Source organism: Dendrobates tinctorius, unplaced genomic scaffold (assembly GCF_039654945.1).
Source record: "Dendrobates tinctorius isolate UK_male_01 unplaced genomic scaffold, ASM3965494v1 ptg000103l, whole genome shotgun sequence".
Taxonomy (NCBI): Eukaryota; Metazoa; Chordata; class Amphibia; order Anura; family Dendrobatidae; genus Dendrobates; species Dendrobates tinctorius.
This window is the reverse complement of record NW_027361771.1, coordinates 47498017-47514061: the sequence shown is the minus strand read 5'-3', so window position 1 is coordinate 47514061 and position 16045 is coordinate 47498017. Positions and strand designations below refer to the sequence as shown.

At 43.5% G+C, this 16045-nt stretch overlaps 2 protein-coding genes across 6 annotated transcripts in view; one reads left to right on the top strand and one right to left on the bottom strand.

Moving 5' to 3' along the window:
* LOC141100145 (uncharacterized) overlaps positions 1-16045 on the bottom strand; it is an 82406-nt gene that overhangs the window by 30636 nt on the left and 35725 nt on the right. The window lies entirely within an intron of this gene.
* Positions 471-14673, top strand: LOC141099839 (uncharacterized). The gene is made up of 4 exons (XM_073587880.1): positions 471-521; positions 13243-13825; positions 14072-14367; positions 14461-14673. Exons 1-4 carry the CDS (start codon positions 471-473, stop codon positions 14671-14673), a joined length of 1143 nt encoding a protein of 380 aa, XP_073443981.1.

Here is a 16045-nt window from a genome sequence, read left to right as displayed (position 1 = left end):
TAGCTTCTTACTATTTATGTAGTTGAAGAATATTTTGGGATTATTTTTACTTTCTCTGGCAATGAGTCTCTCTGTCTCAATCTTTGCTGTCTTGATTTGCTTTTTACAGAATTTATTTAATCTTCTGTATTTATTTAATGCCTCATCACTACCTACTTGCTTTAATTCTCTAAATGCTTTATTTTTATCTCTTATTGCGCCCCTTACAGCTCTATTTAGCCATAGTGGTTTCCTCCTATTTCTCGCATGTTTATTATGTGTTGTAGTTTCAATACAATCAGTATTTTATCATAAAGATATTATCACTACAGGACTAGGACTCATGTGCAGGCCAGTCCAGTTAATCTGTGTAATCCCGCCCCCACCACTTATTGGTAGCTTGCTGACAATGTACAGTGTGCACAGGAAGCTGCCAATCAGGAGTGTGAGCAGGGTTATACAACACCGCTCAGCAATTTGAGCCCTGCTACATGTGCACCAAAGAAAACAAGGATTCTAGCAAAACTACACCAAGCAGTCCAGTAAGTGACATCACTGACATGATACTCTCTGCCCATAAATTAAGCTAACCTTGGACTACATCACAAATCCTGCTGACATATTGCATTTAAAGGGAATCTGTCACTAGACTCATGCTGCCTGAACCATGTGCATGAATAAGATCATGACAGAGCGACTCCGGCTAGATATGTTTCACTATAAAACACCATGGTATTCCACATTTCAGAGAAAACATAGGCCCTGATGCATTTAATCTGCGGTTTTGCTCTCCAGAATAAGATGGCCATGCACAACTTAATAAATAATACCCCTTACTAAATGAGGCGCATCTGACAACTAGGGCTTCGCAATTCTGCCTAAAATTAAACTCTCGATAATAATCTATTCTACTCCAAACAATGTGGTGTAAATTATAGCTGGAGTAGATTTCTGATCACACTGACCTCATATTCCTTTTTTGGGGGAAGGGAAGGGGAAGTTGTTAGGACTGGTCAGTCCTGCAGGGGGAATAGGGAATGGAGAGGAAAGGCAAGGGTCAGAAATCAACTTTATTAGAGGGCAAGGTATGGAGGTGAGAAGACACGGGGCAAAAGACACAGAAGGGGGCACACGTGAGGGGGATACCGCTACATAGGACAGACAACACAAAAAAACAACAAGGTCTTGTCGGAAGGAAGGAAAGGGCTAACCCTCTTACTTACTGATAACACACTTTTCGGCTGACGGGGTAGAGAAGATTTTATGGAGATGCAGCAACTACTTATTTGCTGCTCTCCAGATATTTAAATAAGACATTGCCTGCATTAAAGGGGTATTTCCATCTCCAAGACCCTATACCAATATGTAGTAGGTGTAATAGTAATAATATTTGTGATTGCCTTTAATTAGAAATGTAGTATAGTTCTTCTGATTCTCTATGTATCCAAAGTTTTGTACCTTATTACCCAAAGTATTGTACCTTGTTAGGCTGGAGTCACACACAACGTATAAAAAATTGGTCCATTTTTTACGGACCAGAATCGCACAAATGTTTCATGAACAGTGATCCGTATGTCATCCGATTGTAATGCCAGGATGCGATTTTCTCACATCTAAGCATCCGTGTGAAGATATAATGCAAAATGAACATACAATGGATCCCAATGAGAGGTTAACACACAAACAAAAGAATAGATATATACACATAGAATATATATATATATATATATATATATATATATATATATATATATATACATACACACACACACAGTATACACACACGTCATTGAGACACACACACACACACTATATATATATATATATATATATATATATATATATATATATATATATTTATTTATTTATATTTCATGGAGTTCTACATAGCACAATAGCCGCTATATCAATTGCCGGCTTCCGTAAAATCATTACAGAACCCGACATGAAATGACACATGGTTTACATACAGTAAATCATTTCATATTATTTAGTTTTTTATATGTCTGACTAATAATCAGATTAGTGTATGTGTGTAAAATGTGGGACATGTAGGTGTTAAATTAACGGGTAAATTCGTTGAAAAAAATTACGTGGGCTCCCGCGGTATTTTCTCCGCTAGATAGGCCCCACTGTAAACCACTGCAGAATGAATGAAAAAATGTCTGCGCAGGTGGCTGCCCGGAGATAAACTGATTAGCGTAGGAAAGTTTCTGACATCTGCAAGGTGACATTAACCCCTTATTAACCCACATGCCACTGCTAAAGGCAGTGGGAATAGAGAGGCTAAGTGCCAGGAAAGGTGCATCTTATAGATGTGTCTTTTCTGGGGTGGCTGAGGGCAGATGTTTGTAGCCAGGGGGGGGGGGGGTCAAAAATAATGGTCCCCCTCTGGGATATTAATATCTGCCCTTAGTCACTGGCTTTCCCTCTCTGGCAGAGAAGATTGCACGGGAGCCCACGCAATTTTTTTCCGCGATTATAGCCTTAAATTTAACCACTAGAGTTCCAAATTTTTTCTAACACAAACTACCGTATATACTCGTGTATAAGCCGACCCCCCCTAATTTTGCCACAAAAAACTGAGAAAACTTATTGACTCATGTATAAGCCAAGGGTGGTGCTGCACAAGGGTTAATGGTGGTCCAAAAAGATGCTCCATAGATAAATAGCTCCATAAAATGCTGCACAAGGGTTAATGGTGGCCCAAGAAGATGCTCCATAGATAAAAAAACCCCCATACAATGCTGCACAAGGGTTAATGGTGGCCCAAGAAGATGCTCCAAGAATAAATACCCCCCATAAAATGCTGCACAAGAGTTAACGGTGGCCCAAGAAGTTGCTCCATAGATAAACCCCCCAGAAAATGCTGCACAAGGGTTAGTGGTGGCTGCTATTAAAAAAAAAAAAAAAAAAAGACATACTCACCTCTCAGTCGCTGGGGGCCAAGAAGATGCTCCATAGATAAAAAACCCCCATACAATGCTGCACAAGGGTTAATGGTGGCCCAAGAAGATGCTCCAAGGATTAATACCCCTCTAAAATGCTGCACAAGGGTTAATGGTGGCCCAAGAAGATGCTCCAAGGATTAATACCCCTCTAAAATGCTGCACAAGGGTTAATGGTGGCCCAAGAAGATGCTCCATACATAAATACCCCCCATATGCTGCTGCCGCTGCTTTAAAAAAAATGACATACTCACCTCTCCGTCGCTGGGGGCCAGGTGCCGGTGTCGCCTCCGGCACTGGCTATATTTACCGGTCCCCGCTCCATTGCTGTCTCCCAGGTCCTCTGCAGTGACGTTCAGCAGAGGGCGCGCACTGACTACATCATCGCGCCCTCTGCTGAACGTCACAGCCAAGAGGACAGAGCGATGCACGGCGGTGGAATGGGGACAAGGAAAATAATGCTCTGCTCCCCGTCCTCCCCCGTCATAGTCGCTCCCTCCTGGCACATGGTCTCTTCAGCCCCTGCTTCCCCCATGGTCTCGGCGCCCCAGACTGTCTGTTCAGCATTATGTCTGCATCTTGTTACTGAACTCTGGATTTTTTAAATTATCTGCAATAAAAATTCAAGTTTCCGCTTGCCGGACTTCTCTGCCTTGATTTCTACATTGTTGAACTTGTTCGCAGTCTTGGTCCGTGTATATATATATATATATATATATATATATATATATATATATATATACACATATACATACACACACACATACATATATGTGGAGGTGGAGAAAACAGGAGGAGAAAACAGGAGCATCACTGGAGGAGGACACCTCCTTCCTCCTGGAGGAGGTGTGATGGTGTGGGGGTGCTTTGCTGTGTCACTGTTGGGGATTTATTCAAAATTGAAGGCATACTGAACCAGCATGGCTACCACAGCATCTTGCAGCGGCATGCTATTCCATCCAGTTTGCGTTTAGTTGGACCATAATTTATTTTTCAACAGGACAATGACCCCAAACACACCTCCAGGCTGTGTAAGGACTATTTGACCAAGAAGGAGAGTGATGGGGGGCTACGCCAGATGACCCGGCCTCCACAGTCACCAGACCTGAACCCAATCGAGATGGTTTGGGGTGTGAGCTGGACCGCAGAGTGAAGGCAAAAGGGCCAACAAGTGCTAAGGATCTCTGGGAACGTCTTCAAGACTGTTGGAAGACCATTTCCGGTGACTACCTCTTGAAGCTCATCATGAAAATGCCAAGAGTGTGCAAAGCAGTAATCAAAGCAAAAGGTGGCTACTTTGAAGAACCTAGAATATAAGACATATTTTCAGTTGTTTCACACTTTTTTGTTAATTATATAATTCCACATGTGTTAATTCATAGTTTTGATGCCTTCACAGTGAATCTACAGTTTTCATAGTCATGAAAATAAAGAAAACTCATAGACTTGCATTGGCGTTTTTCGGGTGTAATACGGTGCAAATTGCAGCATGCTGCGATTTTCTCAGCATCTATAATACGGCAGAGAAAAAAATCGGATGCTGGGAGCTACCCCATAGATTAACATTGGGACGAGTGCAAAGCTATTTTTTTGCGCATAGCACTCGTCCGTAATTATCGCAAATGTGACCCCGGCCTTACTCAAAGTATTGTACCTTACCATTAACCCCTTAACCCCCAAGGGTGGTTTGCACGTTCATGACCGGGCCAATTTTTACAATTCTGACCACTGTCCCTTTGTGAGGTAATAACTCTGGAATGCTTCCATGGATCCCGGTGATTCTGACATTGTTTTCTCGTGGCATATTGTACTTCATGATAGTGGTAAAATTTCATTTATATAACTTGCGTTTATTTGTGAAAAAATGGAAATTTGGCGAAAATTTTGAAAATTTCGCAATTTTCCAACTTTTTTATGCCCTTAAATCACAGAGATATGGCACACAAAAAACTTAATAAGTAACATTTCCTACATGTTTACTTTACATTAGCACAATTTTGGAACCCAAATTTTATTTCTTAGGAAGCTATAAGGGTTAAAAGTTAACCAGCGATTTCTCATTTTTGCAACACCATTTTATTTTTATGGACCACATCACATTCGAAGCCACTTTGAGGGGTCTATATGATAGAAAATACCCAAAAGTGACACCATTCCAAAAACTGCACCCCTTAAGGTGCTCAAAACCACATTAAAAAAGTTTATTAACCCTTCAGGTGCTTCACAGGAATTTTTTGAATATTTAAAAAAAATGAACATTTAACTTTTTTTCACAAAAAAAATACTTCAGGTTCAATTTTTCTTATTTTACCAAGGGTAACAGGAGAAGTTGGACTGGAAAAGTTATTGTGCAGTTTGTCCTGATTACGCTGATACCTGATATGTGGGGGGGAACCACTGTTTCGGCGCATGGCAGAGCTCAGAAGGGAAGGAGTGCCGTTTGACTTCTTCAATGCAAAATTGGCTAGAATTCAGATCGGACGCCATGTCACGTTTGGAGAGCCCCTGATGTACCTAAACAGTGGAAACCCCCCACAAGTGACCCCATTTTGGAAACTAGACCCCCCAAGGAACTTATCTAGATATGTGGTGAGAACTTTGAACCAACAAGGGCTTCACAGAAGTTTATAACGTACAGCGGTACAATTAAAAAATCATATTTTTTCCACAAAAATGATCTTTTCACCCTCAATTTTTATTTTCCCAAGGGTAACAGGACACTAAATGTTATTTTGCAATTTGTCCTGAGTATGCTGATACCCCATATGTGGGTGTAAACGACTATTTGGGCGCATGGCAGAGCTCAGAAGGGAAGCAGCGCCATTTGACTTTTTTGGCTGGAATTGAGATCGGACACCATGTCGCGATTGGAAAACCCCTGATGTACCAAAACAGTGGATACCCCCCACAAATGACACCATTTTGGAAACTACACCCCCCAAGGAACTTATCTAGATGTGTGGTGAGCACTTTGAACCCCCCAGTGCTTCACAGAAGTGTATAACGCCCGGGCGTGAAAATAAAAAAATCTTATTTTTTCCACAAACATGATCTTTTAGTCCCCAATTTTTTTATTTTCCCAAGGGTACCAGGAGAAATTGGACCCCAAGAGTTGCTGTCCAATTTGTCCTGAGTACGCTGATACCCCATATGTGGGAGAAAACTACTGTATGGGCACACGTCGGGGCTTGGAAGGGAAGTAGTGACGTTTTGGAATGCAGACTTTGATGGAATGGTCTGCGGGTGTCATGTTGCTTTTGGAGAGCCCCTGATGTACCTAAACAGTGGAATCCCCCCACAAATGACACCATTTTGGAAACTAGACCCCACAAGGAACTTATCTAGATGTGTGGTGAGCACTTTGAGCCCCCCAGTGCGTCACAGAAGTTTATAACGACTGGGCGTGAAAATAAAAAAATCGTATTTTTCAACAAACATGATCTTTTAGTCCCCATTTTTTTTTATTTTCCCAAGGGTAACAGGAGAAATTGGACCCCAAAAGCTGTTGACCAAATTGTCCTGAGTACACTGATACCCCATATGTGGGAGAAAACTATTGTATGGGCACACTTCGGGACTCGGAAGGGAAGTAGTGATGTTTTGGAATGCAGACTTTGATGGAATGCTCTGTTGCCTTTGGAGAGCCCCTAATGTACCTAAACAGTGGAAACCCCCCATAAGTGACACCATTTTGGAAACTAGACCCCCTAAGGAACTTATCTAGATGTGTGGTGAGCACTTTGAACCTCCAAGTGCTTCACAGAAGTATATAACGCCCGGGCGTGAAAATAAAAAAAACATTTTTTTCCACAAAAATGATATTTTTGCCCCCAATTTTTTATTTTCCCCAGGGTACCAGGAGAAATTGGACCCCAAAAGTTGTTTTGCTATTTGTCCTGTGTAGGCTGATACCCTATATGTGGTGGTAAAACACTGCTTGGGCGCATGGCAGAGCTTGGAAGGGAAGGAGCACCATTTGACTTTTTCAATGCAGAATTGGCTGGAACTGAGATCAGACGCCATGTTGCGTTTGGAGAGCACCTGATGTGCCCAAACAGTGGAAACCCCCCAATTATAACTCCAACCCTAACCCCAACACACCCCTAACCCTAATCTCAGCCCTAACCCTAGCCTAATGGGAAAATGGAAATACATTTTTTTTATTGTATTATTTTTCCCTAACTAAGGGGGTGATAACGGGGGGGGGGGGGGGGGGGGGGTTGGTTTACTATTTATGGCGGTTTTTATATTTGGCAGCTGTCACACGCTAAAAGATGCTTTTTATTGTAAAAATAGTTTTTGCATTACCACATATTGAGAGCTATAATTTTTCCATATTTTGACTCACTGAGTCATGTGAGGTCTTATTTTTTGCGGGACGAGTTGACGTTTTTATTGGTATCATTTTCGGGCACGTGACTTCTTTTGATCGCTTTTTATTCCGATTTTTGGGACACAGAATGAACAAAAACCAGCGTTTCATGAATTTCTTTTGGGGGATGCGTTTACAACGTTCCTCGTGCGGTAAAATTGATAAAGCCCTTTTATTCTTTGGGTCAGTACGGTTACAGCGATACCTCATTTAGGTCTTTTTTTATGTTTTGGCGCTTTTATGCAATGAAAACAATTTATAAAAAAAATAATTTTTTTTGCATCGCTTTATTCTGCGAGCTATAACTTTTTTTATTTTTTCACTGATGATGCTGTATGGCGGCTCGTTTTTTGCGGGACAAGATGACGTTTTCAGCAGTACCATGCATATTTATATGCGTCTTTTTGATCGCGCGTTATTGCACTTTTTGTTTGGCAGTATGATAATAAATCATTATTTTTTGCTTCGTTTTATATTTTTATTTTTTAAGGGGTTCGCTAAAGGGGTTAACTAATGGGACAGTTTTATAGGGCGGGTCGTTACGGACGCGGTGATACCAAATATGTGTCCTTTTATTGTTTTTTTTATTTCCAAAAAATGAATTTATTAGGGATTTTTTTTTTTTTATTTATTTAGCGATTTTTTAAAAATTATTTTTACACTTTTTTTTTTTTTTTTTTTTTTAACTTTATTACATTGTCCCAGGTGGGACATCACTGTCCTGTGACAGATCGCTGATCTGCTCAGCGATCTGTCACAGATACTGCTGCAGGCTTCCTCCTTGCCTGCGCTTTGCAGGCATGAGCAAGCCAGCTCCCTGCAGGCCCCCGAAGGTCCCCGTCGCCATCTTGGATTCGGGGACCTGCAGGGATGGAGCCCCCCCCCCGCAGCAGCGCTGCACATTGCGCTGCTGTGGGGGGCTCAGGGAAGCACGGAGGGAGCCCCCTCCCTCGCGATGCTTCCCTTTAACCCCCGGTTCACCGCAATCGTGTTTGATCGCGGTGTGCAAGGGGTTAACGTGTCGGGGGGGGCGTGTCCTTGAGGGTTGAACTGTCCGGCAGCGAGAGAAGCGTTTGTGCTGCCAGCCTAGAGACTGGAGGGTCCACTTCAGGCGGATCTGTCCAATCCTTGGTGTCTTTCTGTGGAAAGGGGTATTTTGCTTCCAAATACTTGCGATTGGCGAATTTTTTCTCAGGCTGCGAAAAATGCTTAGAAAGGATTTTTTGAAATTCCGGGTGATTAGGGAAGACCTTCGATGGTTTCTGAACACTTTCAAAGGAAATCTTGTGTTCTGGTGCTTCCGGGGTTGGATCTGAAATGTCCAGCACCCGAAGGATGGAAGAGACGATATCCTCAACTATCGCAGTATTGCTAGGGGGACAAGGGAGCAAAGCGTTCTCTGTTTCGTTATCTGAATTGGAGTCACATATGCCCTCTGAGTCCTGCGCATCGCTAAGGAGCTCCCTAGCGGGCGAACTAGAGCGGAGGTTTCTCGTGGTCTGGGATCGTTGTGGAGATCCGCATTGTCCTTCTCTATCAGGGGACGGCCTCGGTGACCTGAGGGCCACTGTGTCTTTCCCTGGAGGGGGAAGACCTATTGCTATGTGAGGACGCAGCTGAACGCGACCTGTGGGTCCGCTTACGCCTCGAACTGTCGGAAGCACCCTGATCATGAGACCGGACGTCCCTTTGCTGGGTAACGTTCATAGCCGAGACATGACCCTGCAGAGCCTGCAGTAATGTGGTGGTCAGGTTATCTATAGACTGTGTCATAGACTGCGACATCTGAGTTGCCCATTCCGGCGCAGTAGCGGTCGCAGAAGTGTTGGTAGGGACTTCTTGGGGTTCTGCTCCGGTTTTTTGGGTACAGTCCCGGCAGTGCGGATACGTGCTGCCGCTGGGGAGAGTGACCTTGCAGGCTGTGCAGACTACATAAAAGCAGTCTTGCCTGGTTCTTTTCTTTGAGCCCGACATAGTACCTAGGCTGATTAATAGAGGCCCTTCAGGGGTATCTACGCAGAGGAAAAAGGAGTAGGAGAGCGCTATATGGTATAGGAATTCACAGCTGAGTACCAAGGACCCAGCTGTGATCTTACCTGACCGATGCTCCCCTTAGATCCAGCGCTGATAAGCCCCACGTCCTGTGCCCCCCGGAGACTCTGTGCTGCCTTCCTCCAGGTGCAGCAAGATGGCCACCGGATTCTGAGGTGGAGAGGGAAGGGGGCGGAGAGCTGGAAAAGGGCGCGCTGGGCCATGTAAAAGCGCGCCCTTCCTGCCTCGATCCGCCCCTTCTATGACACTGCAGTGTCATTTTCGTCATCCGGGGGGGCGGGGAAAAGGCGGCGACGGTCTAAATTAGAGGCCTGATGCCCAGGAGGGCTCCAGAGCGGTGCGGTAGTCCGGGAGGGGGTCGGATTTGCACCGGACCCCCCCGGAATGGGCGACTGGCTAGCGGTGGGGGCAGCAGGGCTAGCGGTTCCTGTGTGGGGGGTCCCTGGAGCGCCATGGAGCCACTGCTGCTGCAGAGGCAGGGGCGCAGAAAGCCCTGTCTCTGCTGTGCCACGTCTGCCTGCACCCTCCCCCGGCCCCAGCAGGATCCCACAGCTGGTCTGGGGTCCCTGGTGCAGAATGCTGTCTGTACTCCGACCCTACCTGCGGCTTCTCAACCTAATGCCCCCTGCGGGGGATTAGGGAGGGTGCGTCTGTCACCATCAGGGGGTCTTCATCCTTGCCTCAACCTCAACCCAGACCCTGAGGGGGGTTGGGGAAGGAGGGGGGGGGGTCTCAACTTCAGACCAGTACCCGAGGGACTGGGGAAGGAGCGACATGGGGAACCGCCATCTCCACTTCAACTGGGCACAGCTAAAAAGGGGGCCAAGGAAGGAGCCATGCCGGGAGTCTCGCTGGAGACCCACTTTTCTTCATCTGTTCCGACGAAAGGAACAAAAGAAAAAAGGTGTGCCTCCTTGCGACACTAAGCAAAAACTGGAGAAGGCTGACGCCGTCCAGGGGTGTATACTGCAGAGGAGGAGCCAAAGTTAATCTTTTTCAGATTATGCATAGTGTCGCCTCCTAGTGGACAGCAGCATAACACCCACGGTTCTGTGTCCCCCAATAAGGCGACAGAGTAATGTTATGTAAAATGTTCCCACTCAGGTCCTTCATCTGTCAATGGAAATATATGGGACTTTCAAGATAGTGGTAACACAAAAGCTCTGGAAAAGCAAAATGGCTCCCCCAAAGAAATCCATCTAATCCTGCGCTCCTAAGTTAAAAAAAACCCCTCCCTTCTGAGCCTCAGTGTGCCTAAAAGACATCTAGTGTCCACATGTTTGTCAGTACTGTAGTGCTCCTGATAAATTTATGGGGTGCTTGTCTCCAGAAGCACAAGCTTGGCACAATGTAAGGGCAATGCAATGTATGGGCACTGCAATGTACGGGAACTACAAAGTACTGGGCACTACAACAGCAGATTTGCAATTTTCACTCAGCAACATACTGTATATTGCTGTTTGCTTCTGGAAAGCATCCATGGAGTCAAAATTGTCACTACACCTGTAGATAAATTCCCAAAGGGGTGTAATTTACAAAATGGTGTTCACTTGAGGGGGATTCTGCTCTTGGAGTCTACAAACTTTTCTTGGAAAATCTGCGCTCCAAGAGTGAAACAGCGCTCTGTCCCTCCCTAGTCTTGCCGTGTGGCTAAGTAGTACTGTACAGCCACATATGGGTTATTGCCACTTTCAGCAGAAATTGTGTAACACATGTTCGTGCCATTTTTACTGATTTCCCAGAGTTAAAGTGTAAGACCTGGGGCTAAAACATAAGTTTCTGTGACACACCTGTATTGTCAATATGATCACTGCACCTATACATTGAGGAGTGTAGTTTGTAAAATAGGACTTTTGGAAGGGTTCTGCTGTTCAGGCAAGTCATGTGTTCTGCCATTGTGACATGGCACCCGCAAACCATAACAACAAAATCTGAACTGTAATATGGCGTTTCATCCCTTCTGAGCTTTGCACTGTGCCTGAAAAGTAGTTTTTTACCACATATGGGGTATTGGTGTAAACAGGAGAAATTTCTCAGCAAACTGTACCATTTGTTTTCTCCTGTTTACCCTTGAGAAAACAAAAAACTTGGGGCTAAAGAAACATATTTGTGGAAAAAATTTCAATTTTTTATTATCATGGCTCAACGTTATAAATTCTGTGAAGCACCTGCAGGTTCAATTTGCTTAGCACACGTTCAGATAAATTCCTTGATGGGTGTAATTTCCAAAATGGGGTCCCTTGTGGGGGGTTTCCACTGTTTAGTTACATCAGGGCCTCTGCAAACACAACATTGCGTCTGCTATCTATTCCAACCAATTTTGCAATTCAAAAGTCACATAGCGCTCCTTCCCTTCCGATCCCTGCTGTGCGCCCAAACAGTACTATTCCTCCTAATATGGGGTATCAATGTAGTCAGGAGAAACTGCACAACAAATATTGGTGTTCATTTCTCCTGTTACCCATTGTAAGGTAGTGCTGTCATTCAAGGTTGGGGACACTCGCTTGGCAGCCAAATAATCACGCCCGGCACGGGTTTTCCATAAAACAAGAACAGTTCATGCGGTTTCTTCAGACATCATAAACCCACAGCAGCAACATAAAGTTCATCAAAACAGCATAGCGTCCATGACAGAGCTTCACTCTGTTATCCCTGTGGTCACACAGGTTGTGTCATGTCCAGCACACAGGCTCTCTTAGCCTCACATTTATATCCCCTCTCTGGGTTTACCTCATGGCTGCTTCAGCTTACTGCAGACGTCCATTCCCTCCAGGGAACTATCAGGCACGTGCAGCCATTAAACACAGCGTTCACTTGCTTTCAGGAAGCCAGCCCCATCTCTCTCAGACAGGACCTTCCAAAGCAGACCAACCAGGTCCCAGCATTCACTCCATGTGACCTACCCTGGCCACCTTATATGGTCCGTAGCCACGCGCACCGGGTCACATGGCTATAATCTCATCACAGGTTCTTCAACCACTCATACACACTTTACAATAGCATTCTTAAACACACCCCCTGGGTGGGTTTGTAGGTAACAGGTCTCGCCTGTCTCACCAGTTACCTGGAGACTTCCCAAACACATTGAAACAGCACCTCAGCTGTATCACTGCTGATCAACACACACACAAATCTCTATCCCAAGGCCACCCACCTTGAGATACATAACGATCCTTTAGCACCCTGCTCCTGTTACCTCTCTGAACAAGACTATCCGTTCATCCTGGGACACCCACACAGCGCCCCCTAGAGGACACAGTGGTCACTACACCACATACCTCCCCCCTCTGTTCAAACTTGTGGGGTTGAACACACAACATTACACCAGGATCTCGAGACCAGGCACTCATCACACCTTGCCCCACAGGTCGAGAGAACCGTCTCCACCTGTCACACGGCCTCATCCCTATGTTAGGCCTCCCCCGCCCCCCGCGGTCAGAATATCGGTTGTTGTCTTTGACCCTCCAGTCATGGTCTGTCTGCGTCGTCAGACACTGTTTAGTCACCATCCTTTTTCTATCTAAGCGTCTTGTAACAAATGGTACCCCACCACGTCTAAGTTTGCTTTTCAGTGCATTAACCTCATGGTTCATTGCACCTGCTGTCTCTGCAACAATCTACAAGGGATGGGTGATAATACAGTAGGCGAGGGTAGAGCTGGTCGTGCAGTGGTTTGGTCGATCGGTGGTTACTGCAGGTTATAGACTTGTCGGAAGAGGTGGGTCTTCAGGCTCTTTTTGAAGGTTTCGATGGTAGGTGAGAGTCTGATATGTTGTGGTAGAGAGTTCCAGAGTAGGGGTGATGCGTGATATTATAGTATTATTTTAAAAGATATTTGAAAATATTTTATTGAAATTAAAGTTTGTAATATATTTTGTTTCGTTTTTCTAGTTAACTGTTATTTACCTATTGGACTCTGAAATGGCATTCACATCAGGTGTACAAAACCGGAACAAGGATAAATTATTTCTTGTGGGCTATCCCATTCACCAGATCACCGGTTGTAAACTACCCTCAAATCGTCAAGTCTTATGTGCTTTATTTTATAATTTACGTACTGTGAAATTAACTGTAAGAGAATCAGCAAAACTGACCATACGAGAAGTGTTCATTTTTTGGGGGAAAGCTCGAATCCCGACTAAACATGAGCAAGATGCAATTACTAAGCTGGAAAAACTTCACGCCGAGTGGAGAAGTCTTCAAAAAGACCGGAAGAAAACATCGGAAACGGCCAAGAACAAATTTAAACAGTTTGTTGAAAAGTTGAATGATCTCTTTGATATTGCTCAACAAGATGCCTTGGCTCTGATGAAATTGGAAGAAGATAAGGCATTTCTCGTGAAACAGAGGCAGAAGGGCCGCCCAGGTTCCATGGCTGGAGTGGATCTCAAGTTGTCTCGAGCTGAAGAAATCAAGGCGCAAAAAGAACTTGCAAAAATGAACCGACAAATCCAAGAAGAAACTTTTGATATTGGTGAGTTTATTTTATTATTATTATTCTAAAAAGTAGATAAACAAATAAGTAAATAGTTTCATTATAATTGAAAGAAAATTGTACATGAGAGCATCATTTGGCATCTTTATGATTGAGTTTATATTCTTAAAATAATACCTATTGATAATTAGAAGTAGGTAATTTAGTACCTATGTATTATTACTATTCTGCTAAAACGACAAGTTTTTATAGTCTTTTTTTTCTCTTTCTTTTGTTGCTTCTTAGAGACGGATGATGAAGACAAGCTCGAAGAAGGAAAAGAAGAAGAAGATACTGAAGAGGACAGCATCTACCAGGAACTTGAGAGCTTGGAGGAAATGGACATCCCTGAAGAAGCTGCAGAAGATCCAGGACCATCTGAGAGCAAGAGGATGAAAGTTTCATTTGCAAGGGGCGTTAAAGAGATTTTAAACATGAAATTATCCATTGTGTTAGATCGATGTAAGGTATCCGACAGAAATGCCACGAGAATTTCAATAGCTACTCTAGAAGCACTAAACCTTGACCCTCTTGAGTACAAAGTCTCGAAAACTTTATTACATTCTAGAAGGCAAATGTTCAGAGAACAATATACTAAAAATTTTTTAGATAAAGTAAACATTCCTGAAAAAGAGCCCGTGGTTGTCCATTGGGATGACATTCCTGAAAAAGAGCCCGTGGTTGTCCATTGGGATGGTAAACTTTTACCGGGTGTTTTAAAACATGAGCAATGTGAGCGAATAGCTATTGCTATTTCATATGGCGAAAAGGAACAGCTGCTGGGAGTTCCTGTAACAGCAAGCAGCTCTGGAGAAGAGCAAGCAGCTCTGGAGAAGAGCAAGCCGTAGCCGTATATGAATGCCTACAGGAATGGGGTCTTCCCAACACCGTCAAGGCGATGCGCTTCGACAATGCAGCATCGAACACGGGAAGACTCAAAGGAGCATGCGTCCTATTGGAGCAAATGTTAGGAAGAGAATTGCTACACCTAGCTTGCCGTCACCATATCTTGGAAATTGTGTTAAGAGGCGTATTCGACACAAAAATGGGATCAACCACTGGACCTCATCGAGACATTTTCAAAAGATTCCTCACTGCGTGGCCCAAGGTAGACAAAGGAAAATACGACACAGGTATCAGTGACAATCTAATACAAAAGCAGCTAACTCCAGAAGTAATTGCAAATGTTACTGCTGAATTCGAGACCAAATTAACTGAGAGCCACCCCAGAGATGACTACAAGGAACTGTTGCAGTTGGTTCTCGTATTTGTTGGATCACTAGACGGCAATGTTGTGGGTTTTAGAACTCCTGGAGCCATTCATCACGCTAGGTGGATGGCAAAGGCTATTTACTGCTTAAAAATGTTCATTTTTCGTCGTCAATTTAAGATGTCTAAAGAAGAAGAAAGTTCTGTGCGTGCCATTTCTGTTTTCCTAGTTAAAATTTATTGTAAAGCTTGGTTCAATGCTCCAAAAGCTCATCTTGCGCCAAAGCAAGATTTAGGTATTTTGCATAGTCTGTTAGACTATAAAGAATGTGACAACGACATTGCAGAAATAGCCCTGACCAAATTTTCGAACCATTTGTGGTATTTGAATGCAGAGTTGGTGGGATTATCGTTTTTTGATCCCACCATTACAGACGATGAAAAGTTGTTAATGGCTAATAAATTGCTCAGTAGCACAGATGAACCATCAGAGCATGCTAGGGTTGTAAATCCAAAAGTTAGGAAAGAAAAATTAAAAGAGGTAGTTGATGGAGGATTGGTAAATTTACTTACCAAAGAAACATTTACATTCTTTGACCGATTTAATATAAAAACAGATTTCCTAAGACAAAATCCAAACACCTGGCCTCAAAATAATGACTTCCAAGAAGGATTGAAAATTGTCAAAACATTAAAAGTAGTTAATTATATGGCTGAGCGTGGTGTTAAATTAATAACCGACTTTAACGACCTTCTGACAAAAGATGAAGAACAAAAGCAATATGTCCTGCAAGTTGTAAGCAAATGCCGAATATTATATTCTGACGTTTCAAAAACTACTTTAACAAAAGCTCTAGAATAGATTAGATAACTATGTAAAATTATCAACTCATGTAGGTACTACGTCTGTATCTTTTCTGTGTCTGTTTTGTATGTATTATATACCTCATTTTTTTATTTTAAAATAAAAAATGTCATTAGACTTATCAGTATTACTTGTTTTTTTGTTAT